At 35.3% G+C, this 14,811-nt stretch overlaps 1 protein-coding gene and 1 long non-coding RNA gene across 2 annotated transcripts; one reads left to right on the forward strand and one right to left on the reverse strand.

Moving 5' to 3' along the window:
- Nucleotides 1-106: 106 nt before the first annotated feature.
- On the reverse strand, nt 107-1,926 carry LOC136061818 (uncharacterized). Its single transcript, XR_010623681.1, has 2 exons — nt 1,725-1,926; nt 107-569 (listed from the first exon to the last, which is right to left on the reverse strand). It is a non-coding gene; the product is annotated as an uncharacterized LOC136061818 (long non-coding RNA).
- Nucleotides 1,927-11,183: 9,257 nt separating this feature from the next.
- On the forward strand, nt 11,184-14,202 carry LOC112034773 (patatin-like protein 2). The gene is made up of 7 exons (XM_065760148.1): nt 11,184-11,421; nt 11,565-11,746; nt 11,864-12,053; nt 12,218-12,379; nt 12,529-12,828; nt 13,451-13,626; nt 13,742-14,202. The coding sequence occupies exons 1-7, from the start codon at nt 11,290-11,292 to the stop codon at nt 13,857-13,859; spliced, it is 1,260 nt and encodes a 419-aa protein (XP_065616220.1). The 5' UTR covers nt 11,184-11,289; the 3' UTR covers nt 13,860-14,202.
- Nucleotides 14,203-14,811: the final 609 nt, after the last annotated feature.

Here is a 14,811-nt window from a genome sequence, read left to right on the forward strand (position 1 = left end):
TCTCAAAAGACTGTTGCCTACTCTGAAAAGGTTATAAAATAATAGAATGAGACAAAGCCCAGTAAGTAGCATAATTAATGAGGGTGGGGGAAATGCAAGTTTCATCTACAATAATAATAATATGACAAGAATGATTTAATAATAAAATACAAAGTTTCTCAAAGTAAATACCTTGAAACTATATACTATAATCTATGAGCATTAACAATATAATTTCCAAAGCCATAAAATCTAACATATGGTAATTTATCACCATACTACTACATAGACCGGTCAGGGGATCCACCCATTCACAACTGGCATGATATTGTCCTCTCTGGTATACAGACTCTTGGCCCCATGGATAGCAGCCTCACCTATACCTTCAAGGTTTTTCTCTCCCCCCATGGGCAGTAGAGAGAGCGCGTCAAATAGGACCTCTCTTGCATGTGGTCTCTTTCTTGGCCTCATGGGTAGTAGCCTCACCTACACACAATTAAGGAACCTCTTCCCACCATGGACAGCAGGGAAGAATGCGTCATCCAAAGTGAAAGAGCACTGACTTGGATTTGATTCCATTGTCACAAAGACTACGGAAACCAAATCGGGCGATCACCGGGAAAATCACACATGGCATGGTGTTAAAACCCTATAAGCTCACAAGTATACATTTCTTTTCAAATACATAGTTTATAACCAGGTAGTTTCAGAAAACCTTAAATGATCTAACTTCTATAAAGTTTGTAAGGTTTTCAACTTCATTCTTGTCAAGAGATTTTCTATCAATTTCCCACATAATAAGATAAGATAAGCATCTTTAAATTTTCTACTATACCATAAAATCTATGATTTTCCTGTCAAAGATTAAATAAAAAATGCTCATTTTTCCATATTAACAATTCATACATTTCTCCAAATGCAATACTAAATATGATGCATTTTCATATATATATATATATATATATATTAAGGTTACGACACAATAGTTTTTAGGAAAATATAGTTTCCATAAGTAATTTCCAAAAACGTGTCTAACCCAAACAACATTTATGTTATTTTTCAAAAATCCCATTAAAAAGCTACTTACCTTGCAACCGCAAAATCATGATTCTCCAAACTCCAAGGAGATTAGCTAGAACTTAATCAATATCAAGTAAACTTATCACAATAAGTATAGAGCTTGAAATTGCATCTAGCCACAATTTAGGAATTGCCAAATAATCACTTAATTAGGCAAGCCTAGTATTTAACCTCATCAATAATAATATATCCCACTTCCAAAGTTTCTCAACAAATTGATTCATAAGGCATAAACTCCAATTTATAAAGTTAACCCCTTTAATATCATCTCCAACATTATGACTAACTTCTATAAAATTTACACATCAATAAGAGACCCATGAAAGCAAAATTAAAATATCTTCCGAGACAAGAAATTTAGAACTTCAACTAACTCCAAGTAAACCCAATGGCAATGGGAAAAATTAAATTCACCAACCATCACATGTTATAACTTAAAACCCTTAAATTTTTTCACCATACATAAACCTTAAGTAGTCATCAATAGCACAAAATATATATACCCACTCATCAAATAATTCCACCAATAAAAAATCCATACATAAAAATACATAAATATCACTTCCAATGCTCATAAATCACATGGGTATCATTATTAAAGATTAAATAAAATTAACCCCAAGTAGAAGTGTAAAAAACCCACCAAAAAGATGAGAAATTTTTACCTCAAAAAAAGGATGTGAAGGTGTTTATGAGTTCTCAACTATTTTCCAGTGATCTTGCCGGAAAAATGATGGTGGAAATGGTGGTGGTGGTGGTGTGGAAGTGCCGGTGGAGAGGATGAGAGCAGAGAGGAGCGCATGAGAGAAAACCAAAAAGATGAAAAGAAAGAAAAGCAAAGAGTGAGCCAGCCAAAGAAGAGATAAGAGGGAGTGGGTAGTTGGGTTAGGTGGGGCTTTGGCACGTGGGAACCCAAAATATCTGATCTCGACCCTTTTTTTTTTTTTTTTTTTTTTTTAACTAACGGGACGTTACACCTGATGGAAATAAAGATGAGTGCATCGGAAATTAAGTTTTAAACGGATCTACTTCATTCGATATTGATAACACGTTCTAAGTAAATTTCAGAATTTTGAGGACAAGAGATCATACCTTGAAGCGGTGAATTTCAAAACAAAGATTGAAGTACTCGGGAATACTTTTAATCTTCACTCCAATTCCACTAATGCCCAAGAAGTGTGGTCTCTCAAATTGGAAACAAAAAGGGATGAGTAGTGAGTGACAAAAACTCACATACACACCACTTCAATGTTGTTTTTCACCCTCTTGAAAAATCTGAACGTTTTTCCCTTTGTATCTAACCAATTTATCTAATTGGGTTGGCCTTTCGGGCCTTCTCAATTGGGCTTAAGTGTGTGGCTTGGAGTGGGACCAAAATGGACCAATAAAACACTAGCTCCAATGGGTCTTGGGCTTTTCTGTCAACTCTTGACAAGTCCAAAGTTACCATTAACTATATTTAATACCACTATATAAATATAGTTGCACTCTAGGTCTTATCTATAAATTATATCCCAAGACTTTATTATACATGCAACCCCTTCATAAAATATTCGTAGTAATACAAAGTCATTAATATAGACTGCCACTTTGTAAATTACTACATCTTAATCCTTGAGTACCCGATTTAATCCTTTAATGTTATTCATTATATATTTATGAAATCCAATTCCATAAATATATACTTTAGTTTTACTAAAGTGGTTAGGCCTAACTCTCTGAATAACAAACTCATTAAACTTATCTCAAGGGAATACTTTATATCTCCGTTAAGAGACTATGAATTCCATCTTGGGAATACATGTTCCATCAACACTAAATGTGGCTGCCCAACATACTGAGGTTTTGACCATAACTTTAGATCTCACTCCTGATATATCAAACAACCTACACCTCATGATCAGGTCCATTATTTTCTCAGGATTAAGAGTTCATGCAAATACAAGTCGTGAGATTTATTATTCCTTTGACAGTCTTTAGGAGAATAATAAATCTCACAGCGGTCCAGTTCAATATGTCTTAACTCTTAAAACATATTAACACATCAACCAGAAGTCATCACTTCCATGATCAAGACAAATCATCATGATTGATATGTTATAGTCTTCGCAGATGAAATGCCTAATTTCATCACCGACTACGAACTATAATTCTGAGTTTACAAAGAATTTGTGATTTATATCTTCTGTGACTCTTCAATAAATCACATACTATGCATCTCATGGACTATGTGATAATGTCCGAATATTCATGTTACCATTATTTCAGATAATAATAAAACAAATTTATTATACATAATATTAAGTCATACATAATGTCATACACAATGTCAAACTTAATATTATACATAGCATCATACAATACGATTTAAGGGCAGTAATCCTAACAACACCATGGGTAGCAGCCTCACCCACACACAATTAAGGAATCTCTTCCCCCTATGGACAGCAGGGAAGAACGCGTCATCCAAAGTAAAAGGGCACTTACCTAGATTTGATTCCGTTGTCACAAAAACTACGGAAACTAAATCGGGTGATCACTAAGAAATCATACATGGCATGGTGTTAAAACCACATAAAGTTCACAGGTATACATTTCCTTTTAAATACATAGTTTATAACTAGGTAGTTTCAGAAAAACCTTAAATAATATAATTTCCACAAAATTTGTAAGATTTTCAACTTCATTTTTGTCAAGAGATTTTCTATCAATTTTCCACATAACAAGGCAAGATAAGCATCTTCAAATTTTATAATATACCATAAAATCTATGATTTTCTTATTAAAGATTAAATAAAAGATGCTCATTTTTTCATATCAACAATTCATGCGTTTTTGCAAATGCAATACCAAATATAATGCATTTTCATATATAATCATACATATATTAAGGTTATGACACAATAGTTTTAGGAAAATATAATTTCCATAGGTAGTATCCAAAAGTGTGTCTAACCCAAAAACATCATTTATGCAACATGTTTATTTTTCAAAAATCCCATTAAAAAGCTATTTACCTTGCAACTTGGAAAAAGCCTAACTCTCCAAGCTCTAAAGAAGATTAGCTAGAACCTAAACAATATCAAGCAAACCTATCATAATGAGCACAACGCTTGAGATTGTATCTAACTACAAATTAGGAATTGCCAAGTAAGAATTTAATTAGGCAAGCCTAGTATTCAACCTCACATGTAATGTATTCCACTTTCAAATTTTCTCAAAACAATTTAATTTGCAAGGCATAGACTCCCATTTATACTCATAAATCATTCAAGGTGTCATATCTAACATCAAAACCTCCACACTTTATAAGTACTTCCCACAAGATTTATATAGCATCATCAAGTGACCCATGACACCAAAATCATAATTTTCTCAAAGACAAACAATTTAAATCTTTAACTAGCTCCAAATAATCAATAAAAATTATATTCACCATTTATCATATGTTATAACTCAAACCTCTAAATTTTCACCATAACAAGCCTTAGATAGCCATTATTGTAAAAATCACGAACTCACTCATCAAATACACCCACCAAGACCAAAACCCATACATATAAACACATGAATATCATTTCCAAAACTCTTAAATCACATGAATATCATTATTAAAGCTTGGATAAAATAACTTCAAACAATAACATAATACCCATCAAAAGAGATTAGAACTTTTACCTCAAATAACTTATGTGAAGGTATGATGTTCTTGAGGGTTTTCTAGTTATTTTGCTAGAAAAAATGGTGGAGGTGATGATGAGGAGTGTACTGGTGGGAGAGTGAGGGAGAGGAGTGTGTGTATGTGTGTTGTGTTGAGTGAAAATGAAAAAGAAAAGGAGAACAAGAATGAGAGTGACCGGCCAAAAAGAGAAAAGAGAGAATTGTGAGATATGTGGTGGGGAAGGATTATTAAAGAAACTGGTCTCAAGGGTAAATTTAGAGACGGGTAATCTGGAGCCTTCTAAACATGAGATTAATGAGGAGGCTATCATAAGGTGTAAGATTATTCAAGTTTTTGCAAGTATAAAAATATCTACATTGTTAATAATAACAATAGCTTTTATCTAAATAATGCAGGTTTGCAAAGCTACTCTAAAAAGAGAAGCACTGTCGCGAAACCTCATCACTGCAGAAATGAGATACAAAACGCAACTGATGTTAATCTAAGAACTGCAAAAATGATATAAAGTTAATGTAACATAATTCCATGGAACTTTGAATTGGCTTCCAATGCAATGAAATGGAGCCTAGTCAGTAATTTGCTTGAGTCCTCTTGTTAAGGGCTAAAAGATTGTGTATTAAGCTGTATAAAATAAAGTATAAAGGTTTGCCTTTTATATAGGTAGACAAGATTGGGAGCAGGCTTAGACCTTATGGTTAGATTGAACAGTTTCGAGAAGTGTTGGATGAGTGCAATCTATTAGACCTCGGTTACTCGGGAAACAAATTCACTTGGTCTAGTACTTACCCGAATGGAGGGATGGTTTGGGAGAGGTTAGATAGGGCAGTGGGCTCAGTGATTGGTATGATTTATTTCTGGCAACTTGCGTTCAGACTTTGACTTATGTGTTGTCAAATCATAGTCCTATCTGTATTCGTCTTGCGGGGATTATAGTCAAATCTTCTAGACCTTGGCTTTTTGAATAGATGTGGCTCGAGGATTTAGGGTGTAGGAACACAGTGGTCCGGACTTGGGATAGAAATGTTTTGGGCTCTCCTATGGAAGTGGTGGTCTCAAAATAGGAGGCTTTTCAACAAAGCCTCAAGCATTGGAGTAGGAATTCTTTTTGCCATGTGAAAAGGGAGATTGTGGAAAAAAAAAAGTTGTTAAAAGCGGTTAAAGGTGAAGCAGCCAAGGGAAGACAAGTTGATCGGTTTATCAAGATAAATTAGAGGTGGTTGACCTACTTCGTCTAGACGAAAAAATGAGGCAGCAGCGTAGCAAGGAGCATTGGATGATTTCCGGAGACTGGAATTCCAAATTCTTTCATACTAGAGCTTCGCAACGGTTTCGTCGGAATAGAATCATGGAGCTTCGCAATCAAGAGGGTATGTTGGTTTCGAGAGAGGGTGATCTTTCGGAAATGGTTTGGGACTATTATAAAAATTTATTTCTTTCCTCTAGGCCAACGGAAGTGGAAGAAGTGGTTTTGTCCATTAAACTAGCCATGACTGAGGATATGAATAATTGTTTGATCAGGCCATTTTCTCGGGGGGAAATTGAATGTGCCTTGAATCAAATGGCCCCTCTAAAGGCTCCCAGCCCCGATGGGATGCCTCTCATTTTTTTCCAGAAATTTTGGAGTAACATTGGTGATGATGTGGTTTGTGCTGTGTTGTCTTGCCTTAACTCTGGTAGTTTGATCCCAGGTTTGAACCATACTTTTATTTCCCTCATTCCTAAAGTTAAAAATCCTAAATTTATCACTGAATTCCGACCCATTGCACTCTGTATTATCTTATATAAGTTGGTTTCTAAGGTGCTAGCAAACAGGTTGAAAAAAGTCCTTCCTCATATCATTTCTGAACCGCAAAGTGCTTTTCAATTTGACAAGGCAATTTCTAACAATATTTTGGTGGCATTTGAAACTCTCCACCATATGAAGCGAAAGAAAGGAGGTAAAGTGGGTCACTTAGCTCTGAAATTAGACATTAGTAAAGCTTATGATAGACTAGAGTGGGTGTTTCTCAGAAAGGTGATGGAAAGAACGACTTTTCATTGTAAGTGGGTTGGTTGGAAAGAATGAGTTTTCATTGTTTCTCAGAAAGGTGATGGAAAGAATTAGTGACTTACTCGATGTTGGTGAACAAGGAGCCTGCGGATACCATTATTCCAACTAGGGGTATTAGGCAAGGGGACCCCTCTCTCCATACCTTTTCCTCCTATGCTCAGAAGGTTTAAATGGCCTCCTTGAGTAGGCGGTGGTAGCAAAGTCTCTTGAGGGCTTCTCTCTTTGCAAATATGGGCCAAAGATTTCTCATCTCTTGTTTGCCAACGATAGCCTCCTTTTCTACCGGGCTAAGGTGGAAGATGTGTCAAAGATTCTTGAAATCCTTGGGAAGTATGAGTGAGCCTCAGGTTAGAAATTAAATGCAAACAAAACTACTATCTTCTTTGGTGGTAATGTGATTGATGAGGCCAAGTTACAGGTGTAAAATCTCTTGGGTGTTTTGGAAATTAAGGAGTATGAGAAATATTTGGGTTTATCGACGGTTGTGGGGAGAAGTAAAAGAGCAAGTTTCAACTATATTAAGGATCGGGTTTGGGGTAAACTTCAGGGGTGGAAGGAAAAACTTTTATCCCAAGCCGGTAAGGAGGTCTTATTAAAAGCCGTTGTTCAAGCCATCCCTACCTTTGCTATGAGTTGCTTTTGGCTACCGGTTGGTCTTTGTCAAGATATTGAGGTGCTTACTCGAAGGTTTTGGTGGGGTCAATGAGGGGATTGCTGGAAAATATATTGGAAGAAGTAGGAGGTGCTTTGTAAATCTAAAGAAGAGGAGGGGATGGGTTTTAAAGACTTGTGTAAGTTTAATGAGGCTATTCTTGCAAAACAAGTGTGGAGGTTGATTCATGATGAGCACTCCCTATTTTATAAAGTGTTCAAAGCTAAGTACCTCCCTCATGGGTCCATTTTTGAAGCTAATGCATCTTTTGGTTCGTATGCTTGGCAAAGCATTTTGAGATCTAGGCATCTAATTGAAGCGGGTGCTAGATGGAGAGTAGGGGACGGGCATCATGTTAGAATTTTCATTGATAGATGGTTACCAACTGGTGAGGGTGTTTTGGCTTCCTCCTCAGGTGAGCTTTATTGGGGGGCTACTGTTTCGAAGCTTATTAATCGGACCTCGGGCTGGTGGAATGTTCAGTTGATTGATCGTTGCTTTCACCCCCCAGATGCGACCTGGATAAAAGCTCTCCCTCTTTGCTCGACTCCTCAGCCCGATGTGCTAACCTGGCCCCTTGAAAAATCCAGTAGGTACTTTGTCAAATCGGGTTTTTGTCTACTATGTGAAGTTCTGGACTCCGCGGCAAATTTGAATTAGGCTAACTTCGAAGAAAGAGTTCTTTGGAAAAAGCTTTGGAAAATTCAGTTTTTCAGAAAAATAAAACACTTTCTCTGGCGGGCTTGTACAAACTCCCTATCAACAAAAGATAATCTGTTGAAACAAAACATTCTGCTAGATGTGGCTTGTAATCGCTATGCAGGTGCTCAGGAGGACATACTTCATTCCCTTTGGAGTTGCAACGGTCTCAAGGAGGTTTGGGGTAAGGATTTTGGTTGGATTTTTAGGTTAGGTTTGGTCTTTTCCCCCTTCAAAGAGTTGGTTGTACTGGTTTTCACTAAGTCAAATTTGGTCCCTCTATTTGCTACGATGGCATGGTCAATTTGGTTCGATAGAAATAAGGTCCGGGTTGGCGAGAATGTCAGGCCTTTGGGTTAAGGCTGGGGTCGAAGTGGTTGTGCGGAATTCCATTGGCGAGGTTAAGGTTGCTATGGCGGAGAAGATTTCAAAACCACCAATAGTGGAAGTATTGGAGTTGCTGGCTGCTAGACGTGCTGCTCTTTTCTCTGAAGATCTTGGCCTTGATAAGGTGATTTTTGAGGGAGATTTAGAGCAGGTAATGAAGACCCTTTTATGGGGTGGTTGGGAATTCGCTTCATGTGGTCATCTCATTTGTGATACTCTTTGTATTGTAAACTCCTTTGTGAGTACCTCTTTCTCTCATGTTTGTAGGCAGGGCAATACCGTTACTCATGTGCTGGCACAGAGAGCCAGACTTTGTTCCCCTATTTCAGTTTGGTTGGACTCCTATCCAATGGACATTATTCCATTTGTATTAGGTGATTTTCAGCCTTGATTTATTAAAGTTTTTAGATTTCTTTCTCAAAAAAAAAAAAAAAAAATATATATATATATATATAGGTAGACAAGATTCATTGTATAAGTAATATAAGTGTATTACAAGAAAACTTGAATAATTGGCCTAAGCACCTTGCGAGCTTATATTCTAACAGTCTCTCACAAACTCATTGGGTGAGTGGAGACTAACTTGAATTTGGCAGCTAATGCACGAAAACATCTTGCTGGAGGAGGCTTGGTAAAGATATCTGCTAGTCTTCTGACAAACAGATTGAGCTATAAGTTTTAATATATTATTTATTATTGTTGTTGTTCGTTTTTAGTATTTACTCTAATTGGTGTTTGGTTTATCCTGAGTTGGATCTATAGCCATCCATGTGAATTGTATTGTCTTTGCTCTGCTTCAAGCCTTCAGCCATGCATAAAAAAATGTCTTGCGGCCGGGTATTGGCGCTCTTACAATTATCAAGAAAGTTATTGTTAATATTATCAGTTTGTGCAATCAAAATTGGGCAATAGAAGACTCATCTTTCACAATTTACTTTTCTGGTTTCCACTTTTGTGCATTTTCCTAATATAGAAACAAAGAAAGTCAAGCTTTAAACTTTTTATTTTTTTATTTTTTATTTTTATAATATATGAAAAAGCTTTAAACCTTAAGTAATATATCATGAGTCACGCTAATGAGTACCCATAGAGCAATGATTAATAATCTATTTTAGGAAAGTTTTGACACCACTTTTATGAAAAATGGAAAAAACTCTCAAAAAATTAATTATTTTTTTCTATAAAAATTTTCTTTAAATGAATTATTAAAACATTAATTTAAGGGCATCCGTTAAGATTTTCTTTTAATATATGCCACCGTGTACTTGCTTCTATGAATGATTTTTTTTTTTTTTTAATGGTCTCCTATGATGTATGTTGACGCGTCTTTTTCAAATGTTGTTATCATTCTTATTCCTAATGTGATAACGTAGACAACTCTCTCAAAAGTTTGACTATGTCTTTTACCAAAAAAAAAAAAAGGTTTGACTGCGTCAACTGGGAAATTTACCAAAACTAAGTATCGTAGCTGTAAGACTTGCTTCTTTTCCTTTTGACAGAACAATCAAATCTTTTAAGAATGAATAAGGATTTGCAAAATGGTATAGATACATAGGGTCAATAATTCAACACGATTTGAAGACAAAATGCTTAAGGCCAATAGAATTATCAAGTTTTTCACATTCCTTTAAGCATTAGATGTAATTGAATTGTACACATTTGTATGAATGGTTGAATTCTGACAAGTACCCCAAATGACTTTTCAATGATATGATCACCGGTTGGGTGTACACGTGTGTTATTGAAGTCGTTCATTGAATAATAATGATAATAATGAGTGATTAATCATTGAGTTTAGACCTTTTGAGCCAAATGTGTCTCTATATATTATATTAACTACTCAAGGAGTCTCTTTAAGGTGTTTATCTCTTCAATATTACCATTATGTTGGGAAGATAATACTTAAGGAAAACTCCAATTGAGTCCAAGGTGTTTATCTCCCTAACATTATCATCATGTTGGAAAGATAATACTTGAGAAAACTCCAATTGAGTCCTTAATATGACATAGGAACTCCACTATATTATATATATTAATTTCTCAACTTCCTTTCTTTTTCTCTATATGAGCATTCTACTCACGTGTATATATCCAACACATCAGGTGCCACCTTTTGCGAATCAAATTAACATGTAAAATGCAAGTTTGACTCTTTCGTTATTCTTGAATGTTGCAGCCATTGTATGTAGCAAAAGCAAAGCTTGAGAATAATAATAATTTTTTTTGGCCACTAGGAAGGGATTAACTTGGAGGTAGCCATTCAAGACCGCCTTTGTTAGGCCTGTTGCCTAACCAGACCCATATTGCCTTTATGGTCTAACCAAACTCATGCTTACCTACAATTCTTCTGAAGTGGTCTCACCTACAATTCTCACTTACAGTGACCAGACCCTAAAGGGACAATTTTTGTGACAAAGTAAGAGGCAATGCTTGTACTTCACACGAATCACTACATTGGTTTGTGAATTTTTAGTATATATGTACGTAAACAATATCAGAAAAGGTAGAAGTTATTGGTCAAATTTGAAACACTTTGATCCAATGACTTTCTTTTGGGGCTTATGGCCCAATCCAATGACACGGATGAATCTTTGGACAAGGAGATGACTGAGGAGTACTATAAATACACAGACGTCCATGAAAAGAAGACATATCAAGTCACATAATCCTTTCTTTTTAACTTCCTTCAAAGTTCATAGTTTCTCTAAAGCTCTTAAATCCTCTCTCTCTCTCTCTCTCCTTACCTGCATCTTTATCCCAATGGGCTCAACAAATGTACCCCTACAACCTCCAACTTATGGAAACCTAATCACTGTTCTCAGCATTGATGGTGGTGGAATAAGAGGGGTTATCCCAGGAACTATCCTTAGTTTCTTAGAATCTGAACTTCAGGTAGAAAAATATATTATATATTAATCATACATGTTTCATGCCACAAACCTAAAGAAATTCAACACTTTTTTTCATTCATTTATAAGGGTTCAACATGCAATCTTTCCATGTACTGACTCTATATTTGCTTATGTATGGTGCAGAAACTGGATGGTGAAGATGCAAGAATAGCAGATTATTTTGATGTTATCTCGGGAACAAGCACAGGTGGTCTTGTCACTGCCATGCTAGCTGCTCCAGATGAAAATAATCGACCTGTCTTTGCTGCCAAGGATATCAAGGATTTCTACCTAAACCACTGCCCTCGTATCTTCCCACAGAACAGGTAAAAATTTAGAGTATGAGATATAAAAATATCATTAATATATATATAACTGTTTGATTATTGACTTGGCCCATTTGTTTTGGTTTTTAACATGATATTATTTTTTCCAAATTGCAGTTGTCCAGTACTTCCTCATCTTACAAAGATTATCAAAGCTCTAGCTGGACCAAAGTATGATGGGAAATATCTGCATAACCTTGTTAAGGAAAAACTAGGACATACAAAATTGCAACAGACATTGACTAATGTTGTTATTCCAACATTTGACATCAAAACACTCCAGCCAACCATTTTTTCTAGCTATGAGGTTTGTCTTCTTCTCATTTTTAATTGGTTAATTACCCCGGTACTTTTTTTTCTTTAATTTCCACAATATATGTATTGGTTCAGATTAAACCTGGATAAGAAAGTGACTGCAAATGATGGGGCTGAATTGTACTAACATTTACTTTGATTTGGTCATGAAAACAGATAAAGAAAAACCCAAGCATGAATGCCTTACTCTCAGATATTTGCATAGCAACCTCAGCTGCCCCAACTTATCTTCCAACTTATTACTTTGAAACTGCAGACCCCGAGGGAAATGTGAGAGAATTTAACCTTACAGATGGTGGTGTTGCTGCTAATAATCCGGTATATGTCTTTTTAAACTTCACATGACTCCTAATGATTATTATATATAATAAATTTCCTAATATTTTTTTAATATATAGCTATTTAAAAAATAAAAAATTTAATTATTTAACCGTTATTCTAATATTACTAAATTGGTGCAATCTTAGGCTTTACTTGCCATTGGTGAAGTGACAAAGCAGATCCTTCGAGGAAGTTCTGACTTCTTTCCAATAAAACCAATGGACTATGAAAGGTTTTTGGTGATATCATTAGGAACTGGCTCAAAAAAAGCTGAAGGAAAATACAGGGCACACCAGGCAGCTAAGTGGGGCTTGTTGGACTGGTTAACAAGAGGTGGTTCCACCCCAATTATTGATGTATTTTCTCACGCAAGTGCAGACATGGTTGATGTCCACCTCTCTGTGGTTTTTCAAGCCCTTCATTCTGAGAAAAATTACCTGCGGATTCAAAAAAAAAAAAAAAAAAAAAAAAAAAAAAAAAAAAAAAAACTACAACTAAAAATAAAAGTGTTATAAAAATATTATGAGATTTTTATTGCATATTGTGACAGCTTTCTCATCATGAATTAAAAAAATAATTTAAACATTTATTTATTATATGTTGAAGTGACTCTGATCACATTTATTATTACGTTAGTTTAAAACATTTTTATAGTAAAATTAGTAAAAACTATGATATTTTTCTTACATTTTTAGTTTTGTATTTAATAAAACAAAACGTAATTAACATTGAAGTGGCACATTGGTATAGATGTCTTATGTAATAAATTTCGTGGTATAAAAGTCAAAAGTTCGCCAACGGGGGCTTGGTTGAGTGGGTAAGACTTGGGCGCTTCGTGCACCACACCTAGGTTCGAGTCTCATTACCCATAGGAGTCCATTGGTGGGTATACTTGGTGGGGTTAAAACCCCACACGAGTTATGCGGTAATCAATTCATGCTTGGCTCCCTGCTCAGGGGTATAATATAACCATAAAAACCCCCATTTTTGCCTACCAAAAAAAAAAAAAAAAATGTCAAAAGTTCTTGTTCACTTAATTAACGTAGACAAGTTTGAATCAAAACAATGCAGGATGATACCTTGGTTGGGACAGTAACTTCTGTGGACGTGGCCACAAAACAAAATATGGATGATCTTGTGAAAGTTGGTGAAGAGTTGCTAAAGAAACCAGTTGCTAGGGTGAACTTGGAGACAGGAGTTTGTGAGGCTTCTAACCATGAAACTAATGAAGCTGCCCTCAAAAGGTGTACTAAAAATAAATATATCAAACTGTTATTATATTCTACAATTTCTTTAGAAAAAATTTTAGTTTTTAGTTTTCACATTAAGCTAATGCAAAAGCATATAATGTTGTTTCAGGTTTGCAAAATTACTCTCCCAAGAGAGGCACCTTCGCCATGCAAGGTCCCCCGTTGGACATGCTCATCAAGTTACCAGTACTCACAAAACAAATGGTCTTAGTAGACTAAGCATATAATTCTTTTGCTAATGTTATATTAAGGGTTGAGATTATATCTAATGCATCAATACACTTGACATATTAAAATGCGAACACATGTTTGTATCTCAACGTGTCTAGTGTATTAGTGCATTGGACATAAGTTGTGTCTTTGTATTAAAGTATAGTAACATCAAGGATGGGACACAAAAATCCCACCTTTTGATTCTTTGGTAGTATTGGTTTGAATAAAATGTTGGGTAAAATAACTTGACATTGACACAAATGTTTTTTTTTTTTGGTGGGTGATTTGTAATTGATAAATGAAAGCCAATTCAGCTTCCATTTATTCTTTTTGTTAATTCAAAAGTATTTTTTTTTTTTTTTACATCTCGTTTCTTTTGTCAAATTTCTGAACACTTTAGTCCTTGTTTAGTAGTGCTGTTTTTCTTGGCTCGTGCGTGCATGTAATTGTATGGGTTACGACTTACGAGGAAAGAGAAGAAGAGAGAGCTTTCAATAAATGGTAATATGATCAAATTTCCACAATTGCGTGACCAAGAAAATAAAACTCTCGTCCTTGATTTCACCATTAGTGGTTGGAAATTGGACAAAATTGGGAAATGTCCCATTTGGGTAAAAATAGCAGCATAATGCCCTTTTTTTCCAAACTATATAGGGAAATGCCCCTCTTTTGTAACTCGATTTTCTCAAAATCGAGTTATAAAAAAAAAAAATTCTGGAGCCCTATAGCGGCGTTTTTAAGGACCTATAGTGACGTTTTGTAACTCGATTTCCATAAAATCGAGTTATATGCAATTTTTTTAATTTTTTTTACCTATAACTCGATTTCTTATAAATCGAGTTAAAAAACGCCACTATAGGTCCTAAAAACGTCACTATAGGCTCCTAAAAAACGCCGCTATAGGGCCTAACTCGATTTTGAGAAAATCGAGTTACAAAAGAGGGGCATTTCCCTATATAGTTTGGA

The sequence above is a fragment of the Quercus suber genome, unplaced genomic scaffold, assembly GCF_002906115.3.
Source record: "Quercus suber isolate HL8 unplaced genomic scaffold, Cork oak 2.0 scaffold_17, whole genome shotgun sequence".
Lineage (NCBI taxonomy): Eukaryota > Viridiplantae > Streptophyta > Magnoliopsida > Fagales > Fagaceae > Quercus > Quercus suber.